General features: G+C 40.9%; 1 protein-coding gene across 14 annotated transcripts in view; it reads right to left on the bottom strand.

Annotated features, from left to right (window-relative positions):
• nbeaa (neurobeachin a) overlaps positions 1–20,619 on the bottom strand; it is an 812,689-nt gene that overhangs the window by 496,255 nt on the left and 295,815 nt on the right. For all 14 annotated transcript variants that reach the window (XM_078222243.1, XM_078222244.1, XM_078222247.1 and 11 more), the window contains 4 exons: positions 20,431–20,611; positions 13,451–13,581; positions 7,419–7,526; positions 2,808–2,976 (listed from right to left, as the gene is read on the bottom strand). In XM_078222243.1, the coding sequence (XP_078078369.1) occupies positions 2,808–2,976; positions 7,419–7,526; positions 13,451–13,581; positions 20,431–20,611 (589 nt within the window). The remainder of the gene's footprint in view (positions 1–2,807; positions 2,977–7,418; positions 7,527–13,450; positions 13,582–20,430; positions 20,612–20,619) is intronic.

Here is a 20,619-nt window from a genome sequence, read left to right as displayed (position 1 = left end):
TTTTGTTTTGTTGACATTGAGGGAGAGATTATTGTTGCTGCACCAGTTCACCAAATTCTCTATCTTATTCCTGAACTCTGTCTCGTCATTGTTTGAGATCCGACCCACTACAGTGGTGTCATCAACGAACTTGAAAATCAAGTTGGAGGGGAATTTGGCCACAAAGTCATAAGTGTACAAGGAGTATAGTAGGAGGCTGAGAACACAGCCTTGTGGGGCACTGGTGTTGAGGATGATCGTGAAGGAGGTGTTGTTGCTTATCCTTACAGATTGTGGTCTGTGGGTTAGCAAGTTCAGGATCCAGTCACAGAAGGAGGAGTTGAGGCCCAGGCCCCGGGGTCTGGAGATGGGTTTCGTCGGAATAATGGTGTTGAAGGCTGAGCTGTAATCAATAAATAGGAGTCTGACATAGATGTCTTTGTTATCTAGGTATTCCAGGGTTGAGTGCAGGCCAGGGAGATGCTGTCTGCTGTGGACCTGTTGCGGAGGTAGGTCAACTGTAGTGGATCCAGGGAGTCTGGGAGGTTGGAATTGATTCATGCCATGACTATCCTTTCGAAGCACTTCATAATGATCGATGTCAGAGCCACCGGCCGATAGTCATTAAGGCACGCTGCTTGGCTTTTTCTTTGGTACTGGGATGATGGTTGTCTTCTTGAAGTAGATAGGGACCTCAGATTGTTGTAAAGGGAGGTTGAAGATGTCTGCGAATATCCCGCCAGCTGATCCACGCAGGATCTGAGTGCTCGTCCGGGTACCCCATGTGGGCCACTCGCTTTCCGTGGGTTGACCTTCGAGAAAGCTGCTCTGACATCTGCAATGGTGACCTCAGATACAGGTTCATCCAAGGCTTCCAGGGTGGAGGGCATGCTCTTGTTGATCTCTTGCTCAAAATAGGTGTAGAATGCATTGAGCTCATCAGGGAGGGGTGCATTGGAGCCGGCGATTTTACATGCCTTCACGTTGTAGCCGGTTATGTCTTGCAGACCTTGCCATAGCCTGTGGCTAGCCTGGGACTCTAGCTTGGTCTAGTACTGTCTTTTGGTATTTTTGATGGATCTCCTTAGATCGTATCTGGCTTTCTTGTCTAGGTCAGGGTCGCCTGACTTGAATGCCTCAGACCCAGACTTCAGCAAGCAATGGATATCCCTGTTTATCTATTGGTTTCCGGTTGGGAAACACACAGACTTGCTTCTTTGATTGGTTTATTCAATACATTCCCTTTTTTATTTCACTTAAATCACTCATCTCAGCATTTAATGTCATCTCAACCTGTTCCCTCTCCTTGGTAAATACCAATGCAAAATAATTATTTAATATTTCTACCATGTTTCTATGATTACCTGTGGTTTTATCCTGTCCATCCCTTAATGGTCTTATTCATATTCCAGCCTTCCTTTTTTTAATTAATGTGCCTGTAAAATACTTTGATGTTCCTTGTTTCCAGCTCCTTTGTGACTTCCTAATAATCTTTATGACCTCTCCCAATTTCCTCATATTTTCTCTTACCATGCACTTTTCTGCTGTATATGTAATTAATGTATGCCTCCTTTCTAATCCTCAATTGTTCCCTTATGTCTTTATTCACCCATGGGGTCTCAGTGGTGTTTAGTTTGTTCTTTCTTTTTAATGGAATATATTTTCCCTGCACCCTGTTGAATACCTCTAAATGTTACCCATTATTGCTTTGCATTATTTGCCAATATAGTTGCCTATTTTATTTATCCAAGTTCCATTCTAAGCTCCTCAAAATCAGCTTCTCCACAATCTATTAATTTGGCTTCATCATAATACATAGGTCACTATTGCCTAGATGTTCCCTTACTTTCACTTCTCTTATCATTCCACATTACTAAATCCAATGGCGAATATTCCCTTGTTAGGGTTATTATATATTAGGTTAGAAAGGAGTCCTGTGCACATTGTAGGAATTCCATTCCCTTATCCACTTTACCACCTCTTCTGTTCAATTAATACTGGACAGAAGAGAAAGTGTCAGGATAACATTCACAATAAAGATTGCACTGTTTCAAACTCTCTAGTATGATAGTACTGAAAATGCTTGCAGGTCTGAAATAATTTGTTTTATTGCATTTTCTCTAAATCACCATTCCAGATTTTTATTGAAAGGAAACAGCCATCGTGCAGACTATCTTAATGAGGAAAGTCTGAATGATTTTGAAACTGAACTAACCATGCCAGCTTAAAAAGATTCTATGATCAGCTAGCTGAATGAAAACACCTATAGCAAGTTCAGTAATCACCTTCACTGCACCTGTATTTCTCGATCACAAACTGAGTATTTTAAAATGTAAAATGTGCAAGGTGCGTTCTATAAGTCCTACAGTCTTGTAATGTTGCAAACTGAAACCCTAAGTTGTATCTATCCACAAAAATAAATATATTTCTTTACACCACTTCAGACCAACTCGTAACTATTTCAGTTTGAAAGGCAGGCAAGGTATGACCTATATTAATGAGTTTTATATTTTGCAGCGCCATAACATGGCAACAAAGAGTAATTTCAGATCCAAAAGATTATGAGGTTATTGTTAGGACTATCTTGTTGGATTGTTCACCCATCCAATCAAGGTACCAGATGTTGAAAGATTTACTGCCCTCTTTAAACAAAATTTAGCATTCATGGCAAATGTAGTGCAAATGGTAAAGTTTGCACAGCATATTTTGCAATAATTACTCACAACTGTACAGTTAAACCCATTTTAACTGTGCCCTTTTTGGGCAAATGCAGCACCTTAAAAATGGAATAGTAAAACAACAAAAAACAGGAAGTTCGAAACACTAACCTGTACTCGTTGGTGAGTTTATTTCCTGCCGAATATTTCGACTTATCTGGCTTCCAGATCTTGCAATTTCACGTTGTGGCTCCAGTATGTCTCTGTATTTTGATACCATGAGTACAGAGATAAAGTATACAACAGCCAAAGCCAAAAACTGAGCCTGTTTACTGTCATCCTGTAAAGAAAAATTGTCAATGAGTCAACTCAAATGAGAAAGGACAGAAAGTAGTAAGATAGAGAGGCAGTGCGAATCACAATCTTGGAATAAGAAGTTTCGGATCAAGTAGGGTAGTTTTGCAGAAGTTAAATGTGGATGGTAAACTAAAGGCAAGAGAAGCAATAGTATGGAATATAGCAGTGAATAGAGAAAGGGAAGATAATAAACCAACAAATGTGTTCATAGACCAATGCTGGGAGTATAACAATAACAGAGAGGAATCAGAAGCATAAATTCATAACACGATGATAAATATAGCAATCTAGCAGCCACCTGTGTGAGATTGGGAATTAAATTACATTGAGTGATAGGATTTTAAAAAATCATGGTTATGGAATGGAGGTAGATGATGGTATTAACTGTTATATACCAAATTATACACTATCTTGGCATTCAGAAGAGATCTTCATGACAGCAGATGGTATCATTGCAGATAATGTGAAGCAATAACAAAGTTGAGGTGGTGCTGGGAGTACTTTATTGGTCTCCTGATTATTGTGACTTAATATGATTATGCAGATAAGGAAAGCCAGTAAAATCAAACATCTAGTAATAATGAGATTTTAACTTGTATAAGAATTGGCAAAGAATTAGCAAAACAATAAGGTAAAGAATAGATCTAATGAATGCATTCAGGAGAGTTTCACAAAGCGACATATCTTCAAACCTATAAGGGGATTTGTGATAATTGCTCTAGTTGTGTAACAAATCAGTTATTTGATAACTTAGTTATTTGATAATAAGCAAATATCTTGAAAATAGTGAATTTTATATCTTTGAATTCACAATCAGGCTTGGTGAGCAACTAACTAAAATATGGGTTTTCAGGAAAACGAACTTTTGAAATTTGAGAAAACTTTGGACTGGAAAGAAAACAAATAAAACTAAAATCGACAGACCAATAATGCATCCACAAAACAAGTATACATTGTTGAAGACAAAAAAAGGTACTTTGAGAATAGTATAATCACAGCCTACAAGTTTTGTAAGTCATATTAAACAAACCAAAAAGCCTTATGTGATGGCACAGAACAATAAAAAATAGGAGATTACATAAAGTAACAACAGGAGGCAGAAAATAAAGATAAAGGATTATGGTAAAAGTTCCAAATAGTGTCAAAACTAACAGCAAAGGCTTCAATAATTACATCAAGAAACAAGATTGACTAAGGGGTAAGTGCCAATTAAAAGCAGTTTTATGCATGACAATAGGAGATGAAAAGACAGTAAAAATCATACAATGGCTAAATTAGCATTTTGGTTCAATCTTCAGAGTAAGGGAGGATGGTATGATATTAAGGTCGTGAGAAGAAGAAAAATTAGCGAATCAGCAAAATTGATTAGGATGAACATAAACAGAATCACAGAATTGTTATGGCACAGAAGGAGGCCATTTGGCCCATCGTATCTACACCGCTCTCCAAACGAGCAACATGATCTAGTGCCATTCCCTGCCTTTTCCCCATACACCTGCACCTTGTTTCTATTCAAGTAATTAATTGTTTCTATTCAAGTAATCATCTAATGCCCTCTTGGAATGCCTCAATTGAACCTCCCTTCACCACACTTTCAGTCAATGCATTCCAGACCCAAATCACTCGTTATGTGAAAAAAAGATTTGCTTCTTTTGTAAATCACCTTAAATCCATGCACTTGTGTTCTTGATCTTTTCACAAGGGGGAACAGTTCTCCCTATCTGCCCAGCCTCTCCATGAATTTGATCATCTCTATCAAATCTCCTCTCAACCTTCTCTCCGAGAACAGTCCTAACCTCTCCAATCTATCCTCATAACTGCAATGGATAAAATAGTGATGTTGGGGTCAGACAAATATCTGAGTTCTCACTAAAAGAAATAGCTGAAGAAATGGGGGACACATTAGTTCTACCCTCTTAAAGTTTACTGGATTAATGGATAGTACCAGAGAATTGGTGTTCAGAAAATGAATAAGTGGCAAACCAAGGTCAGTGAATTTAACATTCATAAAGAGTGAATCAATTTAATTTATCATCAGAAACAGAATATATGGGCATTTTGAAAAGTATACACTGATTTGGAAGATGATCATGACTTTCTGTTAGGCTGAGATGCGAAGCTGCATTATAAATGGTGTAGAGTGGAAAAGAAACAAATCATTATTATAATTACATACAGTACTAATTCGTGCCTCATTTCAAATATTATTCACTTTTGGGAACTTCATCTTAGGAAAGATATAATGGCCTTTAAGAAAATCCAGTTCATCATGATGATGTCTAGAATTAAGGAATGGAGCTAGGATGATCAATTGAGATGTGGAGGTAAATGGATGATCTGACCAAGTATAATAAAATAAACTAAGAAGATAGATAAAGAATAACAATTTTTCTAATAAAAGAATGAAGAACATGAGGGAATTCTTATTCATTATTTATTCACTCACAAGACAAGGGTGTCGCTGGTGAGGCCAGCATTTATTACCCATCCCGAAATGCCCTCAAGAAGGAGAAGGGTAGCTGCCTTCTTGAACCACTACAGCCCACAGTGCTATTCAGAAATTAACTGGACTTTGCTTGATATAACTGAGTTGTACTTCCGAATTCATTAATTGAATTCAAGTTCCATCAGCTGTCATGGTGGTATTTGAACCTGAATCGTCGCAGCATTAGTCTGGGCCTCTGGACTACTAGACCAGTTACGTTGTCACGATGCCACCACCTCCCAATAACGACTGAAGTAAAAGAGGTAGGTTTTGAGGGGGGTTTTCGAAGTTGGGGAAAGATGTAATCATGGCAGAAGGATTTTGAAAGAAAATTACAAATAGCAGGATCATACAAATGATGAAGTGGAATGGACATGCACAGATGTCCAGAATCAGAGTTGGAATGTGGGGCTTGAGCAGGAGGAGAATTGCATGAGGCCACAGAGGACTTTCTAAATGACAAGAATTTTGGAATCTACTCTGGGAGATGATGAAGGAATGCAAGTCTGTGCGAACATAAGAAAGTACTGGGTACTAATTTTTGATAACTACATTCTCAATTTTTGAAAAAAATACATTTTATTTTAAAAACAATTCAATTATTAAACAGTAACGCTCCAATGCTTTTGCATTGTATTATTTAATCCAAAAAAAGATACGAGTTATACTTATACAAACCATGAACATAAATGCTAATCATACTGAAATAAAATACTAGCTATTGTTTTAAAATTTTCCTTATCCAGTTTTCTCCTTTCATACAAAATCGGATTTCAAAGACACCACTAGGAGGAGTTTTATTTAGATATTCTGTCTCTGAAAAGCAGAAATATGCAAGCTTCTTTTTTCAAAAGTAAAAGACTGACCAGAAATGCAGGAAAGCAAAATGTAAACAGAAAATTACATATAGTAAATTATAAATAACAAATATCACACATTAGAATCCCATAAGCTCTGCAGAAAAATATTTTAAATGTTACATTTTGAACAATGCACCATTCACATACATTGCAATACACAGGTATAAAATCACACTTAGATTAAGTAAATTGGTGTAGTAAATGTTTTAGTAACTGAACTTAGTTGTTGTATTGAGTAAGCAGAAATTTTGAAAAGTTCAGTTCAGCTGCATTACATATTTGTGTTAGAAAGTGCAGCCATCTGCTGTAAGGTCATTTTTTCCACATTGCCATCATTTTACAGAAAAATGCAGGAATATAGGTGAAATGTTACCAGAAAATAATCTTGTTAAACGTAATGGTTGGGGGCAATCTTACCTCTCATTCCGCCAGTCGATGGACAAGGCGAGTCGGTAAGATCGCGTAAGAGCCGTAAAATCCAGTTCGCACCTGCTTTCGCGCCTTTTGTGATCTTACCAGCCTGCCCCAGATTTCCGGTGTGATCAGCCTTGCCCCCGGGAAGGAAGGAGGCCCAACATCCAAGGAGGAAGGGTGCTGCTCGGCTGGGAAGGCCAGCAATCGCAGGGGATGGGATGGGGGAAAGTAGTGGGCGATATACAGAGCGAGGAGCTGACTGACAGATCTCTCTGTTCTGTGCGCCCTTTGGTGTGAGCAGCTGGCTTTCTGGTGAGCTTGGACCCCGCCCCTCCCCCTACTGGCAGGAATCAGATTGTGCATCATTTTTTGCACTAGGTGCCTTAGGATTTCATTTGTGGCCTCACCGAAAAACAGATCTGAAATTCTCCTGTTTTCACGCTCCTTCGGGACTTAGAGTTTTTTTGGCAAGATCACCCGAAGATTACTTCATTCTCCTTTCTTTCAAGAGTCTAGCATGTTATTAATTTATAATTTCTAAATAAAACTGCAGAAACTATGGAATTCTGAAGTGAGAACTACTTCATTCGTTATGAAATGCCTCGATTAAATAATCAAACTGCAAATCCAATGACCAAAATAAAGTAATTTAAATAAAATAATTACCACATCACGAAAGACAACAGCTCGCAAACGATTAATGTCCACGTCTTGCAGTAATCTGTCAGGATCCTTAATTGGAGAAAGATTACTGGCAACATTTTCAACACCAGTCTGAAAAAATAAGCACCTTATTAAAATAGTGTTCAAAGTATTTTCTCATTTCTAAAGTTGGTACCAATAAAGTACACATGGAAGAGAGCTCCAAGCGTAGGCTAAATAGGGGTTCAAACTCGAGAGTCCTATTTCCAACATCATGCTCAGTGGGACTTCATTCTCACAAAATTATCCTTAGAATCTAAACAGACAAACAATCATGCATTTGAAGAATGCACACTAAAAAGGTTTTTCCTTAGTAAAATTTTGACAATCTGAAAGGCAAGGGATTTGTATTAAGTGGTAAATGTTTGACAAATGTGCAGGAAATATTGCACAAGCAATAACAACTCGCATTTAAATAGTGCCTTTAAATGTTCCAAGACGCTTCGCAGGAACATTATCAAAAATGTCCTTTCATTTATCGCACTTATACAGTGCGTACTTACCTAATGCAAGAGTGATAACTCCATTTTGTGTCCTTGGAAGATTTTGGGTTAAACGTTGGCTACAAAATGCCAAGAAATATTAAGTAAATTGTTGACAAAAGTGAGCAGTCAGAGGTAACTGGGGTAGAGCCAACTCCTCAACATGGATCTTGATCTGGCACTCTCGAAGGCATTATAACTGATGATTGCTGATATTATTAAGATCATTGATGAGAGACTCAGTCTTTTAGCACAACATATCAGTGCTCATGCTATAGAACTGCAGAGTACTGGCAAAAGGCTTGATGAAGCAGAGGACAGAATTGTTACTGTCGAAAATTCAACTTCCTTGATTGAGGCCCGCTTACAAGTCTTGGAAAGCAGCTGCATGGTATGTCAGAATTCCTTGACAATCTGGAGAATCAAGGAAGGAAAAATGTCTGGATTGTCAGTTTGCCAGGAGAAGCTAAGGGTAAGCTCACAGTTAAATTCTTTGAGAGCTGGCTACCACGTTTCCTTAACGTAGAAATTAAAACTGGGTGCATTAAATTAGAAAGGGCACATTGTATCCTGTCTTTGAGGCCTGGGGACAATCAATGACCCTGGGCCGTAATGATGTATTTTCATAACTTCAAGGATCACCAAAGGGTACTGGAGGCAGCAAGAAGAATGGGGCCTTGCTTTACAATGGAGCAAAGATCTCTTTCATTCTGGATTTCTCAGCGGCAATACAACAGAGGCGCAAGGGCTTCGATGAAGTTAGAGGATGACTGAAAGCCACTGGGAGTGCAATATGCCCTGCTGTATCCTGCTACACTGAGGGTGACATTTGACAACTCTGTAAAGATGTTTGACAATCTGGCCAAAGCCATGGCTTTTGTGAACCCTGTGGAAAGCAATAATTTGGAGTAGCAGACTGCAATTCATTGTAAAATTTGGACTCCATCCCTTGTTATTAAAACTCCTTCCTGATTCTGTGTTGGTATTTATAATTCTGACAGGGATGATCTAGTGATTAAGCACTACAGGGAGTTTTAATCCTTAAGATTAGCAGGGACTTCCATTTGTCTTTAATAGGAAATATTCCTCAATGTGCTCTTTCTAGTTAGGGAATAATCTATGCAGATTATACAACACTAGGGCTGTGTAAAATATCCTTCTTCCTTTCCTTTCATCCGTATGCATATAATGGTAGTATAGTTTTATGATCTCCCTTGCTCTGATCATGTTAAACATGAGTAGTGCCACTGCTGGGAGATGGATGAGTGGCTGAAGTCTTAATAGCAGGGGTTACAATGCAGAAAGGACATTCTGCACTAGCCCTTTTCATGGCATAGCTTGTCTTCTTTTGAACGCATGTGATTGTTGCTGCACAGGGAAAACATTTCGATAATGAATGTCTATAGCCCCCCCCAAATTATTGGCCTGATTTTGGTACTAAAGTCTTCATGGATTTTGCTGAAATACCATCAACAAATTCCTTCACAGGTGGGGACTTCAATCTTCATCTCAATCTTTTGATGGGTGGACTTCACATAACTAGGAGTCTTTCCACACAACAGGCAAAGGCATTAGCATTAGTATGCAAGAAAATGGGGTACTTGGATGTTTGGAGAACATTACATCCTAAAGATAAAGAGTTCACCTTCTTCTCCAATCCCCACCAATGTAAAAACTAGAATTGATTCTTTTTTCACACCAAAAAACAATATTACACTCAGTGGTCTCCTGCTCCATAGGTAGATTGTGATCTCTGATCATGCTCCTGTCTTCCTGGAATTTCTATTCAAGGGGATTTATCCTTGGTCTAGATCTTGGAGATTTAATGCATCTCTGCTTAAAGATCATAATTTTATCTCGTACTTTAAGAGCGAATTTGATCTCTTCTACTCAGTCAATTCCCTCTCTGAAGTATGCCTCTCAATCCTGTGGGCAATCTGCAAGGCTTTTGCAAGGGGTTTGGTCATTTTGTATATCCAACAGAAAGTGTAAAATGCTGGAGCGATAGTTCCAGCTTGAAGTAAACATAGAACATAGAACAGTACAGCACAGAACAGGCCCTTCGGCCCACGATGTTGTGCCGAGCTTTATCTGAAACCAAGATCAAGCTATCCCACTCCCTATCATCCTGGTGTGCTCCATGTGCCTATCCAATAACCGCTTAAATGTTCCTAAAGTGTCTGACTCCACTATCACTGCAGGCAGTCCATTCCACACCCCAACCACTCTCTGCGTAAAGAACCTACCTCTGATATCCTTCCTGTATCTCCCACCACGAACCCTATAGTTATGCCCCCTTGTAATAGCTCCATCCCCCCGAGGAAATAGTCTTTGAACGTTCACTCTACCTATCCCCTTCATCATTTTATAAACCTCTATTAAGTCTCCCCTCAGCCTCCTCCGCTCCAGAGAGAACAGCCCTAGCTCCCGCAACCTTTCCTCATAAGACCTACCCTCCAAACCAGGCAGCATCCTGGTAAATCTCCTCTGCACTCTTTCCAGCGCTTCCACATCCTTCCTATAGTGAGGTGACCAGAACTGCACAATACTCCAAATGTGGTCTCACCAAGGTCCTGTACAGTTGCAGCATAACCCCACGGCTCTTAAACTCCAACCCCCTCTTAATAAAAGCTAACACACTATAGGCCTTCTTCACAGCTCTATCCGCTTGAGTGGCAACCTTTAGAGATCTGTGGATATGAACCCCAAGATCTCTCTGTTCCTCCACAGTCTTCAGAACCCTACCTTTGACCCTGTAATCCACATTTAAATTAGTCCTACCAAAATGAATCACCTCACATTTATCAGGGTTAAACTCCATTTGCCATTTTTCAGCCCAGCTTTTCATCCTATCTATGTCTCTTTGCAGCCTACAACAGCCCTCCACCTCATCCACTACTCCACCAATCTTGGTGTCATCAGCAAATTTACTGATCCACCCTTCAGCCCCCTCCTCCAAGTCATTAATAAAGATCACAAAGAGCAGAGGACCAAGCACTGATCCCTGCGGCACTCCGCTAGCAACCTGCCTCCAATCCGAAAATTTTCCACCGACCACCACCCTCTGTCTTCGATCAGACAGCCAGTTACCTATCCAATCGGCCAACTTTCCCTCTATCCCATACCTCCTCACTTTCATCATAAGCCGACCATGGGGGACCTTATCAAACGCCTTACTAAAATCCAAGTAAAGTTGGCTGAAATAGAGAGGAAGGAAACGTAGCCATCAATGCTGAAAGAAATTAATGCAATCCGAACAGCACTGGACTCCTTGCTGGCTCAACATGCTGGGAGGAGTACAAAGTTTGCCAGACAAAAACTATATGAGTTTGGAAATAAACCGAGTAGATACTTGGCTCTACTCACTAAGAAGAAGGTAGACTCCAGGGCTATTCCTTTGCTAGATTCCAAGGATAATAGCGTGATTAAGACAGAGGATATCAATAAGGCATTTAAAAGCTTCCACGCCGATTTATATAAAATCGATCAGTCTGGAGATGCACTAGTACATGTGGAGTGTTCTTTTTTCTTCCTTCAACCTCACCAGAATTTCAAAAGACCAAAGAAAAGTTGACCCTAAATGCCCCCATTTCTAAGGGGGAAGATTTTTTTGCCTCGAGAGATTGTCAGTCTGTGAAGGTTCCAGAGCCTGATGGTTTTGGGAATGAATTTTATAAGGAATTTAAAGACTTGCTAATAGAGCTTCTGATCGGTAGGTATAACCATTCATTCGAAGCAGATCTGCTGGCCCAGTCACTTCCATAAGAGAATATCTCCTTAATTTTGAAGGCAGGCAAGAATCCTGAGGAATGTCCATCCTATAGGCCAGTTTCGCTCTTGAATGGGGATTTGAAATTGTTGTCTAAAATACTGGTGTTGCATCTTGAAAAAATCCTCCCTTTGCTTATCCAGAGTGATCAGACTGGGTTCCTAAAGAGCCAGAATTCATGTAATGATGTTAGGAAGTTATTAAATATTATTCAGGACTTCCAAAGTCAGACAATAGATAGCTGAGTGATCCCATTAAATGCAGAGAAAGCATTTGACTGAGTGGAGTGGAATTATTGATTCTACATACTGCAGAAATTTGGGCTGAGGAGGGTGGGTGGAGTTTATTAAGTGGTTACAACTGCTTTATAAAAATCCACTGGCAGCAGTTCTTACTAACGGGCTTCAATCTTGTCTCCTGAGGTTATCTTTCCCTGGATTCCGGAGTATGTGCCCAAGCACCAGCTCACAAACTCAAACTTCAGATCTTGATTTGATTTATTATTGTCACATATATTGTAAAGTAAAGTTTATTTATCAGTCACAAGCAGGTTTACATTAACACTGCAATGAAGTTACTGTGAAACTCCCCTAGTCGCCACACTCCGGCGCCTGTTCGGGTCAATGCACGTCTTTCAGATTGTGGGAGGAAGCCTGAGCACCCAGAGGAAACCCACGCAGACACAGGGAGGACGTGCAAACTCCACACCACAGTGACCCAAGCTGGGAATCGAACCCGGGTCCCTGACACTGTGAGGCAGCAGTGCTAACCACTGTGCCACCCTGCTGCCCCGGGATATAGTGAAAAGTATTGTTTCTTGCGTGCTATACAGGCAAACATACAGTTCATAAAGTACATAAGAGAAAAGGAAAAGGATAGGCTGAAGAATTTAGTGTTGCAGTTACAGGTGAAGAGAAAGATCAGCTTAATATATGATAGGACTATTCAAAAGTCTGATGACAGCAGGGAAGAAGCTGTTCCTAAATCTGTTGGTACATGTTTTCAGACTTGTATATCTGGGGTGCATCGTCGTTGGGTCCATGATTATGCTGGCTGCTTTCTCAAGGCAGCGGGAAGTGCAGGCAGAGTCAATGGGTGGGAGGCTGGTTTGAGTGATGGACGGGGCTACATTCACAACCCTTTGCAGTTTCAGAGCAGGAGCCAAACCAAGCTGTAGTACATTCGGAAAAGATGCTTTAGTGCATCTTTGGCAGGCCAAGAAGAACACTATTGCTTCAAAGGGTTACCTTTGCCCCAATGGCCCAGAGCACCAACCTTCAGCTGACTTCATCACTGCAAGTCTGCTCCCCACGGCCCTTTTCCTGTTTCTGCGCTCCTCTCTTTTTAATTGAACTTGGAGCTCTTCCTACCCCTCTCTGGGACTCTTCTTTTTGGGCTTCTCCATGTCTCACCTCTCTATCTGGGATCTCTCCCTGTCCCTTGCCTGGGACACTTGCCTGCGAAGGTGCTCCGCTTTCAGTCACCCGAGTTCAATGTTGATGTCATTTTTCTTCTGGCACTGGCATGCTGGGCCCAATAAACTTAAGAATGCAGAGCATCTCCAGTCCACTCCCATTCTGCAAAATCTCTGAGACCCATCGGGAGTTGAAGTTCACAACCTCCGTTCTGAACTTATGTTTGACATTCATAACAGTCCCTTTGGTCCACTATTAAAAACTAGAAGTTACCTTTGTCAGATCAAAAGAAGAAATGTAATATACAATATCTATCCTATGTTGCATTACCTTGGCAGCTTTGGCTCCTGTTATACTCTGAAGATTCTCTTGGGGCTTATTGCTCGCTACTGAAGTTTTTGTCACCCTGTCTCTTTGCCTCTGACGACATTCCAGGCAATTTCTCACAGCAACACAACAAACTGCAAAAGTATAATCAGACATTATTAATACAATCATTTCTCTTCTCACATTTATAGCTTTAAATCATCGCTTTAATACATGCAAAATAAAATAAAATACAGTGCTTTTTGCGCCAGGTAATTACAGGCCGGTGAGCCTTACGTCAGTGGTAGGGAAATTATTGGAGGATTCTTCGAGACAGGATTTACTCCCACTTGGAAATAAGTGGATGTATTAGCGAGAGGCAACATGGTTTTGTGAAGGGGAGGTTATGTCTCACTAACTTGGTCGAGTTTTTCTAGGAAGTGACGAAGATGATTGATGAGGGTAGGGCAGTGGATGTTGTCTACATGGACTTCAGTAAGGCCTTTGACAAGTTCCCTCATGGCAGACTGGTGCAGAAGATGAAGTCGCATGGGATCAGAGGTGAGCTAGCAAGGTGGATACAGAGCTGGCTTGGTCATAGAAGACAGAGGGTAGCAGTAGAATGATGTGTTTCTGAATGGAGGGCTGTGACAAGTGGCGCTCCTCAGGGATCAGTGCTGGGACCTTTGCTGTTCATAATATATATAAACGATTTGGAGGAAAATGTAACTGGTTTGATTAGTAAATTTACGAACGACACAAAGGATGGTGGATTTGCAGCTAGAGATGAGGACCATCAGAGGATACAGCAGGATAGATAGGTTGGAGGCTTGGGCGGAGAGATGGCAGATGGAGTTTAATCTGGACAAATGTGAGGTAATGCATTTTGGATGGTCGAAAAAGATAGGAAATATACAGTAAATGGCAGAACCCTAAAGAGTATTGATAGGCAGAGGGATCTGGGTGTACAGGTACACAGGTCACTGAAAGTGGCAAAACAGATGGAGAAGGTAGTCAAGAAGGCATACAGCATGCTTGCCTTCATCGGCCAGGGCGCTGAGTTTAAAAATTCGCAAGTCATGCTGCAGCTTTATAGAACCTTAGTTAGGCCACACTTGTGAATATAGTTTTCAATTCTGGTCGCCACACCACCAGAAGGATGTGGAGACTTTGGAGAGGGTACAGAAAAGATTTACCAGGATGTTGCCTGGTATGGAGGGCATTAGCTATGAGGAGAGGTTGGAGAAACTTGGTTTGTTCTCACTGGAACGACGGAGGTTGAGGGACGACCTGATAGAAGTCTACAAGATTATGAGGGGCACGGACAAAGCAGATAGTCAGAAGCTTTTTCCCAGGGTGGATGAGTCAATTACTAGGGGGCATAGGTTTAAGGTGCGAGGGGCAAGGTTTAAAGGAGAGGTACAAGGCAAGTTTTTTACACAGAGGGTGGTAGTTCCCTGGAACTCGCTGCCGGGAGAAGTAGTGGAAGCAGATTTGATAGTGAGTTTTAAGGGGCGTCTGGACAAATACATGAATAGGATGGGAATAGAGGGGTATGGTCCCCAGAAGGGTAGGGGGTTTTAGTTCAGTCGGACAGCATGGTCGGTGCAGGCTTGGAGGGCCGAAGGGCCTGTTCCTGTGCTGTAATTTTCTTTGTTCTTATGTCTGCACATGCGAATAAGGGTCCTAAAATCTCAAACTAAAAGCAATGGATAATCTAAAGGTTTTTTTTGCAAAATTTCGAACAAACAAGGTGTGTACTGTGTACTGAATAGTAAGGACAGGAAAATAATTCTGATGTGCAAGTTATAGGATCAAAAAAAGTTATAGGATCAAAAAACTGACACGAAATTAAATATCCCCCTATCCTGCCAAGAGAAACATTTCCAATTACTATTCACTACTCGTGGATGGATTCATTCAACAGTGCAGCACAGGTAAGATATCAGGCTGGATAACTATTTTGGCCAGCATGTACAGGATGGGCCAAATGGCCTCCACCTGAGCTATAAATTCTCCTGTACGTCTATGGTAGTACTCCTTAGAGAAAGTTGAGAGGAGATTTTTAAAAAGATATTCCAAATAATGATGGGTCCAGAAATTACCCTATCATTGAAAGAGCCAAGGACCAGAAGATAGAGATCAAAAGTAAGTGGCAAAAGAACCAAAGGCACCAAGGGGAAAAGCATCTCTACTCAGTGAGTGGTTGAGATCTAGAGGACACAGTCTGAGAATGTGGTGGAGACAGATACAATCATTGGATTTTAAAAAGGAATTCGATAAGGACATGAGAAGAAAAACATTGCAGAGCTATGGAAATGTGACTAGCTGAATTGTTCTGGCAGAGAGTTGGGTAGAATGGAGTCCTTCTGTACTTTAATAATTCAATGGTTTAATGCCTGACATAGATTATTAAGGATCAGAAACAAGAGTACAATATAGTGGACAAGTAAAAAGGATGAAGCTAAAGTACTGAAGAAAAAAACAAGAGGAAAATTTTGTACATTGGCTGGAATTTTATCGACCCACTTGCCACAGGATTTGGAGCAGGCGAGGGACGGACAATGGGAAGATCCGTTGACCTTGGGGCAGGATTTTACGGTTCCAGGACGAGCGAGGCCATAAAATCCCACCCATTAGCTTGGTGCAGTTGGTACAATGCTCATTGTTGGGCGGGATATTCCTCCCCCCGCGGCATGTTTTGCTGCTCACTGGTGGCGAGATCTTATGGTCCCACTATTGTCAACTGGGTTTCCCATTGAATGCACCCCTCGCAGCTGGAAAACCCATGACAGGGGTACTCCGTTGGCAGGACTGTAAGATCCTGTCAGTGTAAACTGCAGCAAGATTTAGGCACCTATGTCAGAGCTTATGGATTCAAGTCCTACTCAGCATTTAAACACATAATCTAGGCTAATATTTCAGATTAAGATGGAGATATAGTTGAAATAATCTACTTGCATTAAGTTCCATTCTGATATTGAACTCTATAGGCAAATACCTAAATCTAGAATTCTGCAAATGGCGAAAAGTACAACTTCCTGTACAGAAGTTGTGAGCTTCTGAATCAGGATACACATTGCTTGGATTTACAGTTTAAACTATCTGTAACTATCCACACTTGACTTTTCCAATACTCTCTCTCCTTGTTGACCTTCCACCTTTGGTCATTGAAAGCTCTGTTGACCTTATCCTACCTTCGAAGACCTGTTCGCCTATTATCCCTGTGCTTGATTCCCTACATTGGTTCCTGATTCTTTAGAGTGGTAATGAGCAGGATAGCTAATGGCCAACCAGTAGAAGTAACTTACTTGGATTTCCAAAAAAACATTCGATAAGGTACCACGCAAAAGGTTCTTAATACAGTAAGAGCTCATGGTGTCAGAGGTAGTATATCAGCATGGATAGAGGATTGGCTAACTGATAGAAGACAGAGATCTGGAATAAGAGGTGCATTTCAGGGTGGCAACCTGTAACCAACTAGTGGAGTGCCACAGGGATTCATGCTGAGGCCACAATTATTTCAATATATATTAATGACTTGGATGAGGGAAGTGAATGTACTATTGCCAAGTTTGCAGATCACACAAAAACAAGTGGAAAGGATGTGGTAAGGATGATACAGAGTCTACAGACGGATATAGACAGGTTAAGTATGAGGTCAAAATCTTGGTAGATGGAATATAATGCAGAAAAATGTGAAGTTATGCACTTTGGTAGGAAGAATAAAGGAGCTGAGTGTTATCTAAGTGGAGAAACACTGCAGAAAACTGCAGCACACAAGGATTTGGGGGTCCTTGTGCATAAAGCTAGCATGCAAGTTTAGCAGGTAATTGGGAAAACAAATTAAATGCTGGTGTTTATTTCAAGCGGAATGGCGTATAAAGGTAGGGGAGTTTTGCAAACACTATACAAGGCACTAGTTAGACCACACCTGGTCCCCTTATCTAAGGAAAGATATACTGGCATTAGAGGCAATCCAGAGAAGGTTCATTAGGTTGATCCAGGTATGGAGGGATTTTCTTATGAGGAGAAGTTAGATAAGTTGTGTCTGTATTCATTGGAGTTTAGAAGAATGAGAGGCAACCTGATTGAGACATATAGATTCTCAGGGAGCTTGACAAGGGAGAGTCAAGGACCAGAGGGCATAATCTCAGAATAAGGGGTCTCCCATTTAAAACAGAGATAAGGAGGAATTTCTTCAGTCAGAGGGTAGTGAATCTGCAGAACTGTTTACTTCAAAGAGTTGTAGAGGCTGAGTCGTTAAGTATGTTTAAGGCTGAGATAGGCAGATTTAATTTAATTGGTAAGGAAATCAAGGGTCATGGGGGTAAGATGGGGAAGTGGAGTTGAAGATGGAAATGAGGAGGGTGGCACGATGACACAGTGTTTAGCACTGCTGCCTCACAGCACCAAGGACCTGGGTTCGATTCCAGCCTTGGTTGACTGTGTGGAGTTTGCACGTTCTCCCCGTGTCTGCGTGGGTTTTCTCCCACAGTCCAGAAGTGTGCAGGTTAGGTGGATTGGCCATGCTAAATTGTTCTTAGTATTCCAAAATATGTAGGTTAGGTTATGTTAGGTTAGGTGGGTTAGCCATGGTATATGCTCAAGGTTACTGGAATGGGTGGGTCTTGGGTAAGATGCTCTTTCGGAGAGTCGGTGCAGACACGATGGACCGAATGGCCTCCTTCTGCACTGTAGGGATTCTATGATATCAGATCAGCCATGATCTCATTGAATGGTGGAGCAGACACGATGGGCCAAATGGCCCACTTCTGTTCATATGTCTTATGATCCAGCAATGCCTTGGTAAACCCTTGTTTACCAAGCAGCAACTCCTGATTTGTGTTTTGTAGATTGTCGACAGGCTTTGCTGCATCAAGAGGCAAGTTACTCTGTGGACAATACCCAGACTCTGACATATGGAATAAAAAGGGCAATGGCAGAATGGATCTGAAATTGTCTAAATAGCGAAAAAAACAGAGTTTTGGTGAAACATTGTTTTCAGACGAGAGGAGGCTATACTGCCATGTTCCCCAGGGGTTGGTACTAATATCACTGCTTTACTGTTTTGTAATCTGAACTAGGGTACAGAGGGCACAATTTCAAAATTTGCAAATTATACGATACTTGGAAGCATTATGAGGAGGACAGTGATAGGCTTCAAAGGACATGGGTAAGCTGGTAGAAAAGGCAGATATATGGCAGATGTGATTTATCTAGGAAAGTACAAAGTGATGTACATTAGCAGGATGAATGATTGCAATTCTGAAGTTTGCAAGATTATGTTTTCAGGTCATATTTTTTAGTTCATAACATTTAGTTCATATTTTGGGACTAGTTTTAAATATGGGATAGATAAAAGCAGTCTTGTGACCTGTTCTGTCTCGTGTGATCTGTAGCCAACTTGAGAGCTAGGGAGCAAAAGATAGAATCAACCAAAGAAAATCCAGACTCTACTTGATCACCCTGAGAGCATGGTTGGGAACTTACTCACGGTTTGAAAACCGAGTTCATGAGGAGTCAAAGGAAACTGTAAGATTTGCCTAGCTTGGAGTTAGAGAACAAAATCTACAATGTAAACTTCACAGTTTGAGATAGTTCTGGGCTTTCACTGAAATTGAGTGGGCTCAAGAAAACTAGGACATCAACTATGGCCATTAGGCTGGAAATATAAAAAGGAAGCAACCTATTGAAAGTTAGGAGTAATGGAATAAGAGCTGTAATTCCATGTGTCATAGGTAAAAAGGAACCATTTATTTCTACAGTTTGAAGTGTAGGTTTTGTGTCCAGTTTTTGACTGGACACAAAAGAAAATAGTGTCCCAGTCAATAGTGTATTTAGTAATTTGATCCTGTAACATTTTTAAAACAAGAAATTTTCAGGTGCTCTTCTTTCTGGAATTTGAAATTTCATTTAAAAGTTAACAGCCTCGAAAAGGCGGATGCAGGAGCAGAAGAATCTGGGGATATATGTGCACCAATCATTGAAGGTGGCAAGGTGGATTGAGGAAGCAGTTAAAAAAGGATACGAGATCCTGGCCTTCATAAATCGAGACACAGAGTTCAAAAGCAAAAAGTTATAGTGGACCTTTATAAAACACTCTACCGTGATCAGAGAATTATGTCTTATTCAGGGCACCACATTTTAGGAAGAATGTGGAAACTTTAGAAAGAGTGAAGAAAAAAATTACAATCATGGATCCAGGAATGAGGGATTTCAGTTACATGGCTAAATTGAAACAGCTGGGGTTATTCTCCTTAGAGAAGTTTGAGGGGAGGTTTTATAGTCGTGGTCAAAATCACGACACGTGTAGGAAAAGAAGACAGAGAAACAGCTGCCGTTGGCAAAAGGGTTGAAAACCAAAAGGAACAGATTTGAAGTGCTTGACAAAAGAATTAAAAGTAATGTGAAGAAAAATGTTCCTACACAGCAAGTGGTCACAAACTGGAATGCACTACCTGATAGGGTGATGAAGGCAGATTCAATGATGAATTTTAGAAAGGAATTAAATAAGCACCTGAAATAAAAAAAATGCAGGACTATAGATAGTTGGGCGGCACGGTAGCACAGTGGTTAGCATTGCTGCTTCACAGCTTCAGGGACCTGGGTTCGATTCCCGGCTTGGGTCACCGTCTGTGTGGAGTTTGCATATTCTCCTCGTGTCTGCATGGGTTTCCTCCAGGTGCTCTGGTTTCCTCCCACAGTCCAAAGATGTGCGGGTTAGGTTGATTGGCCATGCTAAAATTGCCCCTTAGTGTCCTGAGATGCGTAGGTTAGAGGGATTAGCGGGTAAATGTGTAGGGATATGGGGGTAGGGCCTGGGTGGGATTGTGGTCGGTGTGGACTTGATGGGCTGGGTGGCCTCTTTCTGCACTGTGGGGATTCTATGATATATGACTGGGGCTAGTTAAATTGCTCTTGTCGAAGGTCTGATGGGCTTAGTGGCCTCCTTGTGTCATAATCATTTTTAGATTCTGCAAATATAAAACCTACAGACTCACCAAGCCTCAGGCATTGCCGCATTAAGCCTCCAGATGACATGTTTTTTTCTGCTTCAATTTCACTGAAATTGAGTGAGCTCGAGAAAACTAGGACATCAACCATGGCCATCAGCCTGTTTAAGAATGTTACTGCTGTTTCTGTTGACATGCCTTGGGTCGCCTCAATGTTTTCCAGCTCAGTCTTTTAAA

Source organism: Mustelus asterias, chromosome 10 (assembly GCF_964213995.1).
Source record: "Mustelus asterias chromosome 10, sMusAst1.hap1.1, whole genome shotgun sequence".
Classification (NCBI taxonomy): domain Eukaryota; kingdom Metazoa; phylum Chordata; class Chondrichthyes; order Carcharhiniformes; family Triakidae; genus Mustelus; species Mustelus asterias.
Note: the sequence above shows the minus strand (reverse complement) of the source record. Positions and strands in the feature narration are given on the sequence as shown.